Source organism: Rhinoderma darwinii, chromosome 1 (assembly GCF_050947455.1).
Source record: "Rhinoderma darwinii isolate aRhiDar2 chromosome 1, aRhiDar2.hap1, whole genome shotgun sequence".
In the NCBI taxonomy this organism is placed as follows: Eukaryota; Metazoa; Chordata; class Amphibia; order Anura; family Rhinodermatidae; genus Rhinoderma; species Rhinoderma darwinii.
Window position 1 is genome coordinate 427257434 of NC_134687.1, and position 13933 is coordinate 427271366.

Here is a 13933-nt window from a genome sequence, read left to right on the forward strand (position 1 = left end):
TCTCAGACTCTGTAGGGACATGCTGCTTTGACAAGGGGAACGGTAACACCCAATTGTCAATTTATTCATACGAACAACAGAGGAACGGCACATCGCACATCGAATTGTAATTTCATGGAGAACACTAGTATTTACTAAATTAGATAGATAGATAGATAGATAGATAGATAGATAGATAGATAGATAGATAGATAGATAGATAGATATGAGATAGATAGATAGATAGATAGATAGATAGATAGATAGATAGAAACGGCATAATTGTGGCTTAAATATTATGGTTTTTTTCAAACCGTTTTCTGCATCCCCTGCAGGCTTTTCAGTGGGGAAGGCCAATGTCTGGGCTATAGGGGCTGTAGATAACATATTGCAGCTGGAGGGAAAGCTGACTTGCAATAATTAATGGTGCTTCTGGTAATAGGATTTCCCAGCCTCGAGGTACCTTTTTACATAAGATATTGGCTGCAGAGTTATGATTTATAGAGGTCTGATCCCAAAGAGAATCGGTAAGAGGACTCATGCTAGAAGGAAATTCATCAGTAGAGGCAAGAGTAGACAGAAGCAGGGGGCTAGGAAACTGGCAAGTCAGGGAGGAGAAAAATTGAAAAGACCAGAAGGTATAGAGAAAACGCAAGAATGCTGTATTGATCAATAGCTAGAACGGAGGTCAAAAGTTAATAGAAATCCTGCAAACATTCTGTTCTCATCAATGTAGAAGATAATTGTTGGTCTCCGGACTCCCTCCAGTGGAAAGACCATGTATCCTCAGCTAGCTGAAGCACTGCAAGTATTATTCATTTACATGATATTACCCATTCCCAGCTGGGATTTGAAGTTTTGAAGTTCAGAAAGACTTATTAAATTTCCTCCACATACTATCATTATCAACGGCCCTTCTAACTGTTCCAACTTGCCCTCCTTTTGCAGGCGCTGGATGTGTCCTGAATATACTGCAGCCAGGGCAGCTCCGCATGCAGCCTCCACTAACATCAGTTCATCTTCTGTCAGAAATATAAAAGAGATTGAGTGAGAGGATAATGTGGAAGACAAGTACAACAACATGCTACAAAGAAACATAAGAGATAAAACATCAACAGATGTAAAGGTAGTGATGTCCTATTATCATCCATCATTTATCAAGAACCAAAATATTACTCTCCTTTATACATACTAGAGGGCATATAAACTTGTGCCTTGTCACGTAAATAAAAATTAAAAAAGACACGGCAGGAACAGGGCACTGCCCAAATAAGCCGGAGATCTAAGAGGAAAGAGCACTTGACTGAATAGGTAGGAGAGAGACTTGGTGGTTTGAGACTTGTCTAATTGTAATGAGGTATTAGGACAGAAATGAAGATGGATGGTCAATTTGGAAGAGGTGGGATTTGAAGGATTGTTTAAAGAGTTTAAAGGCAGGGGCGAGTTTAATAGGATGAAGAATAGCATGCCAGAGGATAGTAGCAGCTGGAGAGAAGTCCTGTAGTTGTGAATGGTGGGAGATTATGAAATAAGATGACAATTTATTCTTTTATTTTTAGATTTAAAGTGGAATTAAGTAGAATTAAAGGGGTTGTCTCAATAAGACAACCCCTGTCCATATGCCCTATTAGGGCATACAGATGTCATAGAGGGGGTTTCCCCGATAAGGACACTCCTCAATTATCCAGAGCGGAGAGCTGCGAAGAAAGAGCAACGTATTACAAGGTCGCCCATGCATTTGAGTGGTCGTCATATAATTCTACAAATATATGGCCTGCTGCAGCTTTACTGGTAACGGCACTGCATCCACCGCAGGCTTTGGCTATAAAAACCATCAAAAACGAAACCAAACGGCCCTGTATGAATCTGGCCTAGAGCGTTTGTTCTGTTAGCTAGTAGAAAATATCCATGTTCTGTTATTTTTTAAGTGTATTTGTTATGTATTCTTTCCCAGTCCCTAAAATGAAAACTGCTGTCTGTTAAAAGTAAAAAGTAGGACATATTCTGAACAGTACCATGAGTGTGAACTTACATTTTTAAGAGTGTAGCATAAGAATTTTAAAAAAAAGATAATATTGGGTTTAGGCAATGGGGGCATAGCTATAGGGGTGAAGAGTTTGTAGTCAAACTGGGGTACTGGTACCTGAAAGGACTCCAAGGCCCCTCTGCCACATAAGGAGACACCAGTATTATAGATGGCACATAATAGGTGAGGGGCCCTTTTACAGATTTTACATTGGGGCCCAGGAGCTTCAAGTTATGCCTCTGAGGCAGAATATAGTGTACAATACAGAATTTGAGGATAAATACAAATTGATGGAAAGGAAGAATTAAACTATATGGCAGAATGTAGTAAAATTAGCCATTAGAAGAGACGACATTGCAGTTTCCACCTACCTAAGAACATCTCCACTGCTTGCAATGCATCTCTGTCATCCACAGTCACAGAGATGACTTTGTATTTTCTTGCACACTCCAGTGCTCTGTCACATACTGTTTTTGCACCTAGACACTTTGCAATGCTGCAAGAGACAGACATGTTAAACATTATTATAAGGGGAATAATAGAGACCTCTACACAAAGCTATGGACAAGAGAGCGCAGCTGACTGCCTCTAACCTACTCATGTGTGAGTGCCTGGGATAAAGGGACAGTTCTCACTTCAAAAGTGTCAGATTGTCACAGTTAATTGGACAGTCCAATCTGGTTGTGAGCAAGAAGCTGTCAGGGACAAACTGGGTCTTAATAACCTTAGTAAATTGCAGCTTGAAGAGGAGATGTAATTACAGGTACTTTTCTTCTCAGTGAAAGACAGGTGAGCTTGCTATTCAATGGTTAGTGTCCATTTGGTCAGTGGACTGGGAATTAAACTAAAATACTACAAACTGCATTTATTTTTAGCTTGTATCACCAGAGTATACCCATCAAAATGAATCAATTTCCAGTACATGCTCCATTGGTTGTTATTATTCTTTTGCTATGTTTTTTTAAATATTACTCCCTATCATGGAAAAATTATGACCATTGGTTTATCTAAATAGAGCATTCTCTTTATCATAAGGTTGATCATTGTGTTCTGTAGAAATACATCTTTGCCACAGCCCCTTAGAGGTTATGGTACACAGGGGCCCTGGTCACCTTCCCTTATGATCTTTCTGGCTCAGTTCACTCTCACATTAATATACAGTTAGATCCAGAATTATTTGGACAGTGACACAAGTTTTGGCATTTTAGCTGTTTACCAAAACATATTGAATATACAGTTATATAATCAATATGGGCTTAAAGTCAGACTCTCGGCTTTAATTTGAGGGTATTCACATCCTAATTTGAGGAAGGGTTTAGGAATTACAGCTACAGTATGTAATATGTAGCTGCCTCTTTTTCAAGGGACCAAAGGTAATTGGACAATTATCTCAAAAGCGATTTAATGGGCTGAATGGGCTATTCCCTCGTTAATCCATCATCAACTAAGCAGGTAAAAGGTCTGGAGTTGATTCCAGGTGTGGCATTTGCATTTGGAAGCTGTTGCTGTGAACCCACAACATGTGGTCAAAGGCGCTCTCAATGCAAGTGAAACAGACCATTGTTAGGCTGAAAAAAAAAAGAAGAAATCCATCATAGAGACAGCACAAATGTTAGCTACACTCTTGAAGAAAAATAGCGCACTGGTGATCTCGTGAAATCCAAAAGGCCTGGATGTCCACGGAAGACAACAGTGGTGGATGATTGCAGAATCCTTTCCATGGTGAAGAAAAACCCCGTCACAACATCTCCCCAAGTGAGGAACACTCTCCTGGAAGTAGGTGTATCAGTATCTAAGTCTACCATAAAGAGAAGACTTCATGACAGCAAATACAGAGGGTTCACCACAAGGTGCAAACCATTAATCAGCCTCAAAAATAGAAAGGCCAGATTAGACTTTAACAAACAACATGTAAATAAGCCAGCCTAGTTCTGGAACAGCATGAAACTAAGATCAACCTGTACAAGAATGATGGGAGGAAGAAAGTATGGAGAAGGCTTGGAATGGCTCATGATCAAAAGCACTCCACATCCTCTGTAAAACATGGTGGAGGCAGTGTGATGGCATGGACATGCATGGCTGCCAAAGGCACTGGGTCACTAGTGTTTATTGATGATGTGATGAAGACAGAAGCAGCCGGATGATATTCTGAAGTGATCAGGGATATACTTTCTGCTCAGATTCAACCAAATGCAGCAAGTTTGATTGGACGTCGCTTCGCAGTACAGATGGACAATGACCCAAAACATACTGCGAAAGCAACCCAGGAGTCTAAGGCAAAGAAGTGGAATATTCTGCAATGGCCAAGTCAATCACCAGATCTCAACCCGATCGAGCATGCATTTCACTTGCTTAAGACAAAACTTAACGCAGAAAGACCCACAAACAAGCAACAACTGAAGACGCTGCAGTAATGTCCTGGCAAAGCATCACAAAGGAGGAAACCCAGCGTTTGGTGATGTCCATGGGTTTCAGACTTCAGGCAGTCATTGCCTGCAAAGGATTCTCTACAAAATATTTTAAAAAAACATTTTATTTATGGTAATGTTAATTTGTCCAATTACTTTTGAGCCCCTGAAATGAAGAGGCTGTGCAGAAAAATGGTTGCAATTCCTAAACGTTTCACAGGATATTTTTGTTCAACCCCTGAATTAAACCTGAAAGTCTACACTTCAATTGTATCTCAGTTGTTTCATTTCAAATCCAATGTGGTGGCATGCAGAGCCCAAATCATAAAGATTGTGTCACTGTCCAAATAATTCTGGACCGAACTGTATGTTGATATATTACTTGGCACAAACAATGGTTTCTTTAATTTAATTCAGTTATCATCCAACCATTACATTTCTACTGGAAGTTATGCAATAACTATGCCATGTAAATCAATTTTATTGTAATATTAGTGATTTTCTAGCTCAACAATGGTCTGTATTTTCATATCCAATACTTTGCCTTTAAAGACAAAAACAGTATCTCAATGTGTTAACTGTATAAACCATGCCATATATTTTTTTTACTGTATGTTATCGTATAAGGTTTCAGAGGGGAACCGTAAAAGTTCTGTTTATCTCGGTATGAGCTCAATATGGTGCTCCATACGGGGACCATATGAGTTCAGATATATTTTCCTCCTTGCCAGCAGTTGAGGGGAGAAAAATGGTACTCATATGGTTCCAATTGAAGATTTTTACAATGGATCTATACACAATGATGTAAACTACAGTATGAGGAAATGGTCACCCATATGCACCTGAAAGAGTATGGCAAGAGTTTTTGTCAAATGGCAGCACTCGGAGTGCATACAAAAAACACCACTTTATGATGTTCTATGTTTATATTACTGCGATATGTAATATTTAGAAAATGGTTGTCACAAACCTAAGTATCATATGGAATCAAAAAACAATAAAGTGTAATGGAGTACCCTAATAGATGCCTTTATTACATAGATTATAGAAAAAGAATAATATATATATATAGGCACAATGGCCCTGAAACCGCCCAAAAAGATGCATATCGAATGCAAGCACAATAACTGATGAATACACCATGAAGAATATATACACATACATATATGCAGTGCCCACCAAAAGTTCCGGAACACCCTCATACACTTTTGAACGGCTCGAGGTGTAGGGTTGAAATTTGGTGGGATTTAATGGGGTCATAAAATCTATCAGTTAACGTCCAAAAAAAACACCCCCACCCCCAGCAAAATCTTAAAGGGAAGGTGTCACGAAAAATATTTTTTTTATATGTTATTGCTTTTAGTATGTCATTAAAATAAATTTTATTTATTTGTGTTTTTGTGTGGTACTTTTTTCTTTTTTCTTTCTTTTACTTCTCTATGGGGGCTGCCATTTTTTTTTCCATCTCTGTATGTGTTGATTAACGACACATACAGAGATGGAATACAGCACATACATCCCCATAGAGAATGCGAACGGGAGCCGTTCCATTCACTATAGCGTACGGCGTTTGTGTGGGAATGGCAGGGGCGCCGCTCCCACACAGTCCAAAAGGAAGGTCTTCGGCAGAGCGACATCCGGCACCATTTTCATGTGGACCGGAAGCCGCGGCCAGACAGTAAGATGACTACTTCCGGTTGCGGCTTCCGTCCATATGTTCAGAAGCAAGGACTAGGAGTGGAGGGAGCGGAGGCAACGGCAGCTACAGCGGCGGCAGGAGCAGGTAAGTTATGTCTGTGTGTGTGTATGTTCGTGTTATACTGTGTGATTACCACTGTATCTAATCCTCCTACACTGTGCATTCGCTCAAAAAATGGCGGCACACAGTGTAGGAGGTTTGAACATTCAACCCCCTCCTTTCTCCTGGCACTAGCCAGGATAAAGATGGGGGGATTGTTTGAGGACACTAGAGCGAGTGTGTCTTTTCCAATTTTGCAGCATAAAGCAATGAGGTTGCTTTACCACATGCCAATGCTGCAATTTTGGGAATTGCTCCCTCTAGTGACCAGCACATGGAAATGTTAGAAATTAGAATCTATTTATAATATTTCCTGACTTGTGAAAAAATTAAAAAAATTAGAACAATGTGTAATCATTTATATACTAACAGTTTAACTAAAAATAAATAAATATTTTTCTAGCGAAACATTCCCCTTAACCCCTTAATGACCGGGCATGTTTGTACCTTAATGACCAAGCCAGATTTGTCAAATCTGGTATGTCTGACTTTATCAGAGAATAACTCTGTGAAAGTTTTGAATATCCAAGTAATTCTGACATTGTTTTTTCGTCGCATGTTGTACTTTATTTTAGTGGTAAAAGTAGACTGATACGATTTGCGGAAATTAATTAAAAAATAGAAAAATTGAAGAAATTTTGTAAAAATTACCATTTTCCCCTATTTTTAACTGCAATATGTCACATATGTACACACATACTGTACAATTTTTTTAATTAAATATATATTTCTATCTCTTTACTCCATTTTGGCAGCACTTTTGAAAAAATAAAATAAATTTTCAGCAATTTAGAGGACTTACAAATTGAATAATAATTGTATAAATTTTGAAGTACATTTTGTTTTCCGGCACCAAGCCAGGTTTTCAGAGGCTCATAGGTCTCAGAGTGATGGAAACCCCCACAAATGACCCCATTTAGAAAACTAGACCCCTTAAGGTATTTACCTAAGGGTATAGTAAGTATTTTGACCCCACAGTTTTTTGCTAAATTTAATACATAGCAGGTGAAAAAAAAAATAATTTCACTTTTTTTCATAAAAGTATCAGTTTGAAGACCAATTTCTTTGTAAAGCGACCATGAGAATGAAGAAACACACCACAAAATATATCACCCTGTTTCTCCTGTTTTCAAAAATACCAACATTGTGGCCCTAATGCGCTGCCTGGACACACGGCAGGACCCAAAATGAAGGGAGCACCCGGAGGCTTTCAGGACTCATATTTTGCTTGAAAATGTTTTAGGCCCCACTGTACATTTGGAGAGGCTTTGAGCTGCCAGAACGATAGAAACTCCCCATAAACGACCCCATTTAGAAAACTAGACCCCATAAGGTATTTATTTAGGGGTATAGTAATTATTTTGACGCCACAGTTCTTTGCTAAATTTAATGCATATCAGGTGAAAAAAATAATAATTTCACTTTTTTCATAAAAGTATTTGTTTGAAGACCGATTTCTTTGTAAAGCGACCATGAAAATGAAGAAACACACCCCAAAATCTATCACCCTCTTTCTCCTGTTTTCAAAAATACCCACATTGTGGCCCTAATGCGTTGTTTGGACACACGGCAGGGCCCCAAAGGAAGGGAACACCCGGAGGCTTTCAGGACTCATATTTTGCTTGAAAATGTTTTAGGCCCCAATGTACATTTGGAGAAGCTTTGAGCTGCCAGAATGATAGAAACTCCCCATAAACGACCCCATTTCGAAAACTAGACCCCTTAAGGTATTTATCTAGGGGTATAGTTAGCATTTTGACCACACAGGTTTTTCGCTAAATATATTGAAATTAGTCTGTAAGAATTAAAATGTACTTTTTTTCTGAAACAACATAGAAATTTTTATTATTTACAAGGAATAACGAAGAAAATGCACCCCAACATTTGTAAAGCAATGTCTCCCGATTACGACAATACCCCATATGTGGTAATAAACTGCTGTTTGGACCCACAGCAGGGCTCAGAAGGGAAGGAGCGCCATTTGGATTTATGATTTTGCTGGAATGGTTTTCGGTGCCATGTCGCATTTGCAATGCACTGGAGGGACCAAAACAGTGGAAACCCACCAAAAGTGACCCCATTTTGGAAAAACCTTCAAGGAATTTTTCTAGGGGTATAGTGAGCATTTAGACCCCACGGGTCTTTTGCAGAGTTTATTAGAATAAGGGCGCGAAAATTAATATCAAAATTTTTTCCACTAAAATGTTGCATTTTCTCATTTTCACAAGGGAGGAAAAAAACAACCATTTTTTTATAAAGCAATTTCTCCCGAGTACGGAAATACCCAACATGTTGTCATAAGTTTTTTCATTAGAAATGAATTAACCCTTTCAGGACTGATCCATTTTTTGCTTTCATATTTTAGATTTTCACTCCCCGCTTTCCAAGAGCCATAACTTTTTTATTTTTCCATCAATAGAGTGGTGTGAAGGCTTATTTGTTGCGGGACAATCTGTAGTTTTCATTGGTACCATTTTGGGGTACATGCGATTTTTTTGATCACTTTTTATTCAATTTTTTTGCAATCCTGAGCAAAAAACAGGAATTCTGACACCGTTTTTTTAGGTTTTTTTTTTGCGGCGCTCACCGTACGCAATAAATGACATTTTTAATTTATTCTGCGGGTTGGTACGATTACGGCGATACCATATGTATATAGGTTTGTTCCTTTTTTTTAGCGTTTGCGCAATAAAATGACTTATTTATAAAAAAAAAAATTTCTGTGTCACCATATTCTGAGAGCCATAATTTTTTAATTTTTTAGTCAAAAAAGCTGTGTAAGGGCTTGATTTTTGCGGGACGGATAGAAGTTTTTATTGGTACTATTTTCGGGTACATGCGACTTTTTGATCACTTTTTATTCTTTATTTAGGGAGCGGTGGTGACCCAAAAAATTGCGATTCTGTCGTAGTTTTTTATTGATTTTTTTTGGGGTGTTCATCGTGCGGGAAAAATAACATTATAGTTTTATAGTTGGGTTCGTTACGAACGCGGTGATACCAGATATGTGTACTTTTTTAACGTGTTCATTTTTTTTCTATAATAAAAGTCTTATTATAGGAAAAAAAGCATTTTGTGTTTATAGAACTTATAACTTTTATTTTTACACTTTTTTTAAAACATTTTTATTACTTTTTTTTACTTTTTTAACTTGTCCCACTAGGGGACACTTAGTCTTGCAGCTTTGATCGCTGCTGGAGTACATTACACTACACACGTAGTGTAATGTACTCTAACTGTCATTGTGACGTGACTGTCACACTGACAGGAAGCAGAGGAGGAACGGCCGGAGGCTGTTCCTCCGAGGCTTCCGTGCATGGCAACCCGGAGGTCATTATCTGACCTCCGATTGCCGTGACAAGCATCGGTAGCCCCCACGATCACTTCGTGGGGGCTGCTGATGTGCTTCAAACCACTTAAATGCGGCGACGGCAATCCGTCGCCGCACTTAAGGGGTTAACTGCCGAAATCAGCGGCGATGGTCCGCTGTCCGGCAAGACTGATGTCTCAGCTGTCGGGGACAACTGTCAGCGCGGGTCTGTCACTCTGTGTTTACACAGAGTGACAGTTTGAAATGCGGACGAAAATGTACGTCATGGTGCGGGAACTAGCAGCCGACCATGACGTACATTTTCGTCCTTGGTCGTTAAGGGGTTAAATGGCACAGGGGGTCGAGTGGGGGCTCATTTGAAAGCTCTTTTCAATACAAAAACGATGCTGCAAACGATTTTGAGATTTTGTTTCGCTAAGATATTTAACGTTAAAGTTATCATCTTCATTATCGGCTACCGCCGGTGTTAGCATTACCCAAAATGTACCGCGCGGGTAAAATCCGAAATGTGTGTGGGCGCCTGTGCGCGTGTGTGAGCTTGGGAATGTCACATCAGGGTGACTTTAAATTACTTATTATTACAATTGGTCTCGGCGATACAAAATGGACCTTGTCTACTATTGTAACATGATTTGATGTGTACACATTTCGGTAGTCGCTTGTGAAATTCTTTTTGACCAAGTGGGCATTGTGGAGAGAAGTGTATGACGCTGACCAATCAGCATCATACACTTCTCTCCATTCATTTACTCTGCACATAGTGATCTTACTAGATCACTATGTGCAGCCACATACACACACACTAACGTTACTGAAGTGTCTTGAGAGTTAATAGACATCACCTCCAGCCAGGACGTGATGTCTATTCACAATCCCGACACTTCGGTAATTTTTGTGTGGGATTTACTGCACAGCAAGCATAATCTCGCGAGATTACGCTGTGAATGACAGTTTACAGCGAGATTACGCTTGCTGTACTGTAAGTCACAAACGTTACCGAAGTGTCGGGATTGTGAATAGACATCTCGTCCTGGCTAGAGGTGATGTCTATTTAATCTCAAGACGCTTCAGTAATGTTAGTGTGTGTGTATGTGGCTGCACATAGTGATCTAGTAAGATCACTATGTGCTGAGTAAATGAATGGAGAGAAGTGTATGACGCTCATTGGTCAGCGTCATACACTTCTCTCCACAACACCCACTTGGTCAAAAAGTAAAACACGCCTAGTTGTCTATTAAGAAAGTCATTAGCATAAAGCTAAAATAGGGAATAACTCCATCAAAAATGATCGTTTTTCGAAATAAAAAACACTGCTGTAATCTACGTTACAGCGCCGATCACATTATGTAGAAGATAGGCCACTTATAATGTGGTGACAGAGCCTCTTTAATGACATTGACTGTATGTATGGGGTCGTTGTCCAGCTGCAGAGTAAATTTGGAGCGAATCAGGCGCTTCCTTGGTGGTATTGTGTAAAGGGAAGTGTCCATGTATCTATATATATATATATATATATATATATATATATATATATGTATATATATACACATATATATATAGAACATATATGTGTACGTATAATACATATAATGTATCATGAGCCAGGGCTGTAACAACAACAGCCCTTGTCATGAATGCGGTTGGGAAAAGCAGGACAATTAGCATTGCCCTGCTTTATTTGGTAACCATGGAGACAAGGGATAGTTATCCCGTCTCCATTTCAAGTCTCCTGCGCGCACGGACATTCTCGTGCGGGCGCTCATGAGTCGGCTGGTGATACATTATCACCATGCCGATCCATGCTAGCCAGGGGCAAGCGCCACATCCCTCGCTGCGAGCGTACCGACAGGGTTAAATAGCCTTGCGTCGGTAGGCTCAGGAGCCGAAGCTAGCTGGAGCTAGCAGAAGACGATCAGCTGAGAGCTGCCTGCCTGCCTCCCACACCACCGACCCGGCTCACCTCTCTCTCCTCCAAAGACCTCGGCTCCTGCTCCTGCCTCTGCTGCTCCACCAAAGTCACGCTAAGTATCAAGTGTAGCAGCAGCTACACTTAACTCTGTGTCTCCCTGTCTCCTCCTGCTGTAACCCTTGCTTCCCTGAGTTAATCCTTACTCCCCCTGAGTACTGTCCCTACTCTCCCTGAGTCCCTGAGTTAACCCTTGCTGTCCCAGAGTCCCTGAGTTAACCCTTGCTGTCCCAGAGTCCCGGAGTTAACCCTTGCTGTCCTAGAGTCCCTGAGTTAACCCTTGCTGTCCCAGAGTCCCTGAGTTAACACTTGCTGTCCCAGAGTCCCTGAGTTAACCCTTGCTGTCCCAGAGTCCCTGAGTTAACTCTTGCTGTCCCAGAGTCCCTGAGTTAACTCTTGCTGTCCCAGAGTCCCTGAGTTAACCCTTGCTGTCCCAGAGTCCCTGAGTTAACCCTTGCTGTCCCAGAGTCCCTGAGTTAACCCTTGCTGTCCAAGAGTCCCTGAGTTAACCCTTGCTGTCCCAGAGTCCCTGAGTTAACCCTTGCTGTCCCAGAGTCCCTGAGTTAACCCCTTGCTCTCCCTGAGTAAGTTAACCCCTTGCTCTCCCTAAGTTAACCCTTGCTTCCCTGAGTCCCTGAGTTAAAAAAAAAAAACCCTTGCTCTCCCTGAGTACTGTCCCAGAGTTAACCCTTGCTTCTCTAAGTAACCCTGTGTTCCCTAAGTTCACCCTTGCTGCCCTAAGTACCCTGCAGTGACCCTTGACCTGCACATCCCCAGGTACACAGAAACCCATTCCCCTTTTTCCGTATTAACCCTTAGTGTATAGGGAAAGTTATATTAGGAGGGAGTGGGATAGAGATAGTGAGCGTGTGAGAATCACAAGTAACTTATGTGTATTGTGTTGTAACGTAACTGTATTCTGTGTATGTTTAGGTAAGTGGGTGGCGGTATAATTAGGAGGGTGATACCGTATTTATACTGTACTGTGATTAGTTACTGTAATTTATATATGAGAGTGATTACTGTATGTTAATAAATATTACCTTTATTTACTATACGGTCTTATTCCCTTGAGTAGCCGCTAAAGCAATTAGATCGACGTTCGTATAAGGAAAAGGTAGGGGAACTAGGCATAACCCTAGTGACCCTGTTTATAAAGGCGGTAGTAATAGTGGGTGACACTAACCAGTGAATCCCGCTATTACCCCACCCCCTTTAACATATTGCATAATGGATAAATATCTGCCTGTATTTCTCAGCATTGAGGACACTATTAATCCTGACCAAATCCCCAACTCCATTTGCTGAAATGCAGCCCAAAACTTGCAAGGAACCTCCACCATGCTTCACTGTTGCCTGTAGACATTCATTATTGTACCGCTCTCCAGCCCTTCGGCAAACCAATTGCCTTCTATTACAGCCTTATATTTCATATTTTGACTCATCAGTCCAGAGCACCTGCTGGCAATTTCATGCACCCCAGTTCCTATGTTTTAGTGCATAGTTGAGTCGCTTGGCCTTGTTTCCACATTGAAGGTTTGGCAATTTGGCCGCAAGTCTTCCACTTCTGGCCAGACTTCTCCAAATAGTAGATGGGTGTACCTGGGTACCACTGGTTTCTGCCAGTTTTGAGCTGATGGCACTGCTGGACATATTCAGATTTCGAAAGAACGTAAGCATGATGTGTCTTTGATCTTTGATAAGTTTACTTGGCTGACCACTGCATCTACGATCGTCAATGTTTTTCATTTCTTTGTGCTTCGTCAAAAAGAGCTTGAACAACACATCTTGAAACTCCAGTCTGCTTTGAAATTTTTGCCTAGGAGAGAACTCGATGTGCTCAGTCTTGCCGTGGTGTACCTGTGAGATGAAACTGTCTTCCACTACCTCACCTTTGTAGCAGAGTTTGGCTGTTCCTCACCCAGTTTTAAGCCTCTTACACAGTTGTTTCTGTTACTGTTAATGACTGTTTCAACCTACATATGAAAATGATGATCATTATCACCTGTTTGGTATACTTGGTTAATCATAAACCTGACTATAATTCTACAAAATCCATGACTTTGTGCAAGTGTACCTAGAAGCATTGATGCTGTTTTGAAGGCGAAGGGTGGTCACACCAAATATTGATTTGATTTCTTATCTGTTCATTCACTTTGTATTTTGTTAATTGATAAAAAAAAACAACTATTAACACACCTCTTCAATCATTGTATAGTGAAATGTTATGCAATCTGTAAAATGTACAGCCAGGCCTACACTGATACATTGCAGCAAACTATCAGTATAGGGGGAATATTTGGGCTGATTATGTATTTAACTCACAGAGGATTGGGTAGATAAGATACAATTGTAGCAAACTCTCAGCTGTTTGCCATATTATAACTGACAGAAAACACAGATCTGAAAAGGTCTTGTGAGGAAT

At 40.3% G+C, this 13933-nt stretch overlaps 1 protein-coding gene across 4 annotated transcripts in view; it reads right to left on the reverse strand.

The window, feature by feature from the left end:
• Window positions 1-214: 214 nt before the first annotated feature.
• Window positions 215-13933, reverse strand: part of SDSL (serine dehydratase like) — an 88231-nt gene continuing 74512 nt past the window's right edge. For all 4 annotated transcript variants that reach the window (XM_075830198.1, XM_075830215.1, XM_075830189.1 and 1 more), the window contains 2 exons: window positions 2377-2501; window positions 215-1001 (listed from right to left, as the gene is read on the reverse strand). In XM_075830198.1, coding sequence (XP_075686313.1) covers window positions 799-1001; window positions 2377-2501 — 328 coding nt within the window. In that variant the 3' untranslated portion in view covers window positions 215-798. The remainder of the gene's footprint in view (window positions 1002-2376; window positions 2502-13933) is intronic.